A 2,617-nucleotide genomic window follows, 5' to 3' on the forward strand; every position below is an offset into this window, starting at 1 on the left:
CGTTACTATGTCGTCGGCGGCGCTAGAAAATTGGATATTTGCTAAAAATGATCTTTCGAATTGGAAAACACTGCTGGAGCAGCTTTTTATTTTCTGGTCGAAACAAAAACATATTAATCGGTGATTCTACAGATATTTATCTATTTATTTCGATCGAAAACATTTTCATTCCATGTTAATCATATTCGGAGGGAATTGGAGAATCAACAGGTGTCGAACCTTTACCGTGTAACATAAGGTATTTTCGTGTAAGCGATAACACAAAGAAATTCTCGTTTATGGTTTTTCAATAATGCATTTTTCTTTGTACCTTAAATATGCGTATTCAATCGATTTCACACAATCGCATAATGTGTTCGTCTTAGATTGAGTTTATTTTACATATGTATATTTATATTGTGGATTAAGTGTTAAGGATTGTTTGTCGAGGATGCTCGTTTTTACTATTCAACTACAGCGAATTCACTTTTTACAGAAAAACAAACTTGGGATATCGAACGGGTATGCTTGTGGTTATGCGAAGAAAAAACTCCAACCAAATTCGATCGTTGCTAAGTTGTTGAGAGAATTCAAATCGATATAGAAAATAAATATGTATATAGTGATGTCACGGTTGACAGATTAATGATAATCGCAGGTGTTACGCAATCTACGCGTTCCCAACGCATTACCAATTGTAGAGAACTTGGTGAACGTTAATTATAAATGGCGCGTGTGATGTTTATCACGATAAAAAGAGCAAATCGACGATGGAAAAGAGGAAAGTGGAGAGAGAGAGAAACGGAAAGCCTTCTTACAACTGCTCGGTTTTTAAGCTTAAGCGATTTACAGCTGTTAGAGCAATGAAATATGTGTACGGCGTATGGAAAAGTTCCTACCGAGGGTGGGGAACGTGTTAGATAAAGATATTTGCTAAATTAGGAAATTCCCGATGCAGCAGATGACTTCATTACCGATAATTATACAGCCGTAACATTGCCATCCTTCTTGTCGATGTCGTCCAGTTGGCAACGAAAGCATATGATAATAATCGAAGATTTCCCCGTGTAAATGGTCCAGGTAAAGCATAAATAAATTAAATGCCAATTTATCGTTTTTTTTTTTTTCTCGAGGTGTCTACATAGATGAAGGATAGATCTTTACGATTGGTCGTTTCGAACAGATGTCTTGGCGCGCATTTTTTAAAACACCTATTACTACACTTGTTTCTTTTTACGTTTCTTTATACATGTGTTTTGTTCTTTCGATGCACGATTAACAATTAACGAAATTTGTTGAATTTTCGCTTAACAAAAGTCAAATTGATAGATCGTTTGAACGCGTAGCTTCTACGATTCCATGTATTTTTGTGCGATCCTAAAGAGCTGACGGTTATTGATAACATGGTAGTTTCGCCGAACAATTGTTACCGAAGAAAAGCGAGAGATAATTGTTGCTTATACGATAACTCACGTTGAATTGGTACGACGTCGACTGAAAACCATACATAGTGATATATATCGTTGTAACATAGATTCTTTACAATTAATTGCTCAGTACTAGATATACTTGAATTCAATATCCGAGTACTAATATAGACAGTAAGACTAATGTTACGACTATTTCCATAGCAATGTTAACAAGAATAATGCAATAAATATTTTACTTCTATCGTCGGAATAATTTACTTGAAAGGCTTTTTGTATGTTTGCAGATCGTGACAATTTTATCAGAAATGTCGCTTATAAAACCACACGGTGTAGTATCAAAATTACACCGCTACGAACCACGAAAGGCTTGCGGTTTCTTATTATTTTTTTCCGTTTCCACTTCCTTCGTCCTTCTTTAAATTTTTTCGTGCGTTCCGAGGGCATAAAACGAAAGGAGGGAACGTTGAAAATTGAAGGAAGAGGAAAACTTTGCGACGGAAGTAATAGAACATCGACGTTGTTCCAATTTCTAATAGTAGGTATGTATGTAACTGTAGAGTGTCTAAAGTTTGGTGAAAGCTATTTCATGTTTTTGATTATTAATGAAGATAATAGTTTCACTAATGATGCATGCGAGAATTTCTTCGGGTTTTCGTTATATAATGTAAATACACTTTTTGAAAGTATTTCGAAATATTAATTAAGCCGTAATAATTGTGCATGAAATCCCGATAACAGTTGAAGGTTGTATCGCGTCCTTCTTATCACGTAAATAATACGAGATACACTCTAAACGTTACTTTGAACACACGGCAATACTGTTGTTGAAACTGTTACAAATCAATTACTGGATGCCTTCGGTAAATAAAGACACTTCTTGTCACATAGGTTACGTAGAAACTTGCAGATGGCCGAATCAACAGAAAAGAAAAAAGTGTGCGTAGTAGGAGCCGGCGCAGCCGGCCTTTGCGCAGCTAGACACTTTGCGGGAACTTTGAATTTCGAAGTGAAAGTTTACGAGCAGACGAACGAAATCGGTGGTACGTGGGTTTATAAAGAAGCAGTCGGAGTCGATGATAACGGTTTACCAATTCACTCGAGCATGTATAGGAATCTAAGGTTCAATTTTTTGTATATGCATATATGTACATGTAAAAATAATATTAATAATAACATAATTATATATATATATATATATATGTACAAGT

At 35.3% G+C, this 2,617-nt stretch overlaps 1 protein-coding gene across 1 annotated transcript in view; it reads left to right on the forward strand.

Annotated features, from left to right (window-relative positions):
* The first annotated feature begins 950 nt into the window (after positions 1 to 950).
* Positions 951 to 2,617, forward strand: part of LOC108577950 (flavin-containing monooxygenase FMO GS-OX-like 2) — a 9,513-nt gene continuing 7,846 nt past the window's right edge. Inside the window, exons 1-3 of the mRNA XM_017941182.1 lie at positions 951 to 1,059; positions 1,694 to 1,948; positions 2,298 to 2,528. Of these exons, the coding sequence (XP_017796671.1) occupies positions 2,317 to 2,528 (212 nt within the window). The 5' untranslated portion in view covers positions 951 to 1,059; positions 1,694 to 1,948; positions 2,298 to 2,316. The remainder of the gene's footprint in view (positions 1,060 to 1,693; positions 1,949 to 2,297; positions 2,529 to 2,617) is intronic.

Source organism: Habropoda laboriosa, unplaced genomic scaffold (genome assembly GCF_001263275.1).
Source record: "Habropoda laboriosa isolate 0110345459 unplaced genomic scaffold, ASM126327v1 scaffold801, whole genome shotgun sequence".
Lineage (NCBI taxonomy): Eukaryota > Metazoa > Arthropoda > Insecta > Hymenoptera > Apidae > Habropoda > Habropoda laboriosa.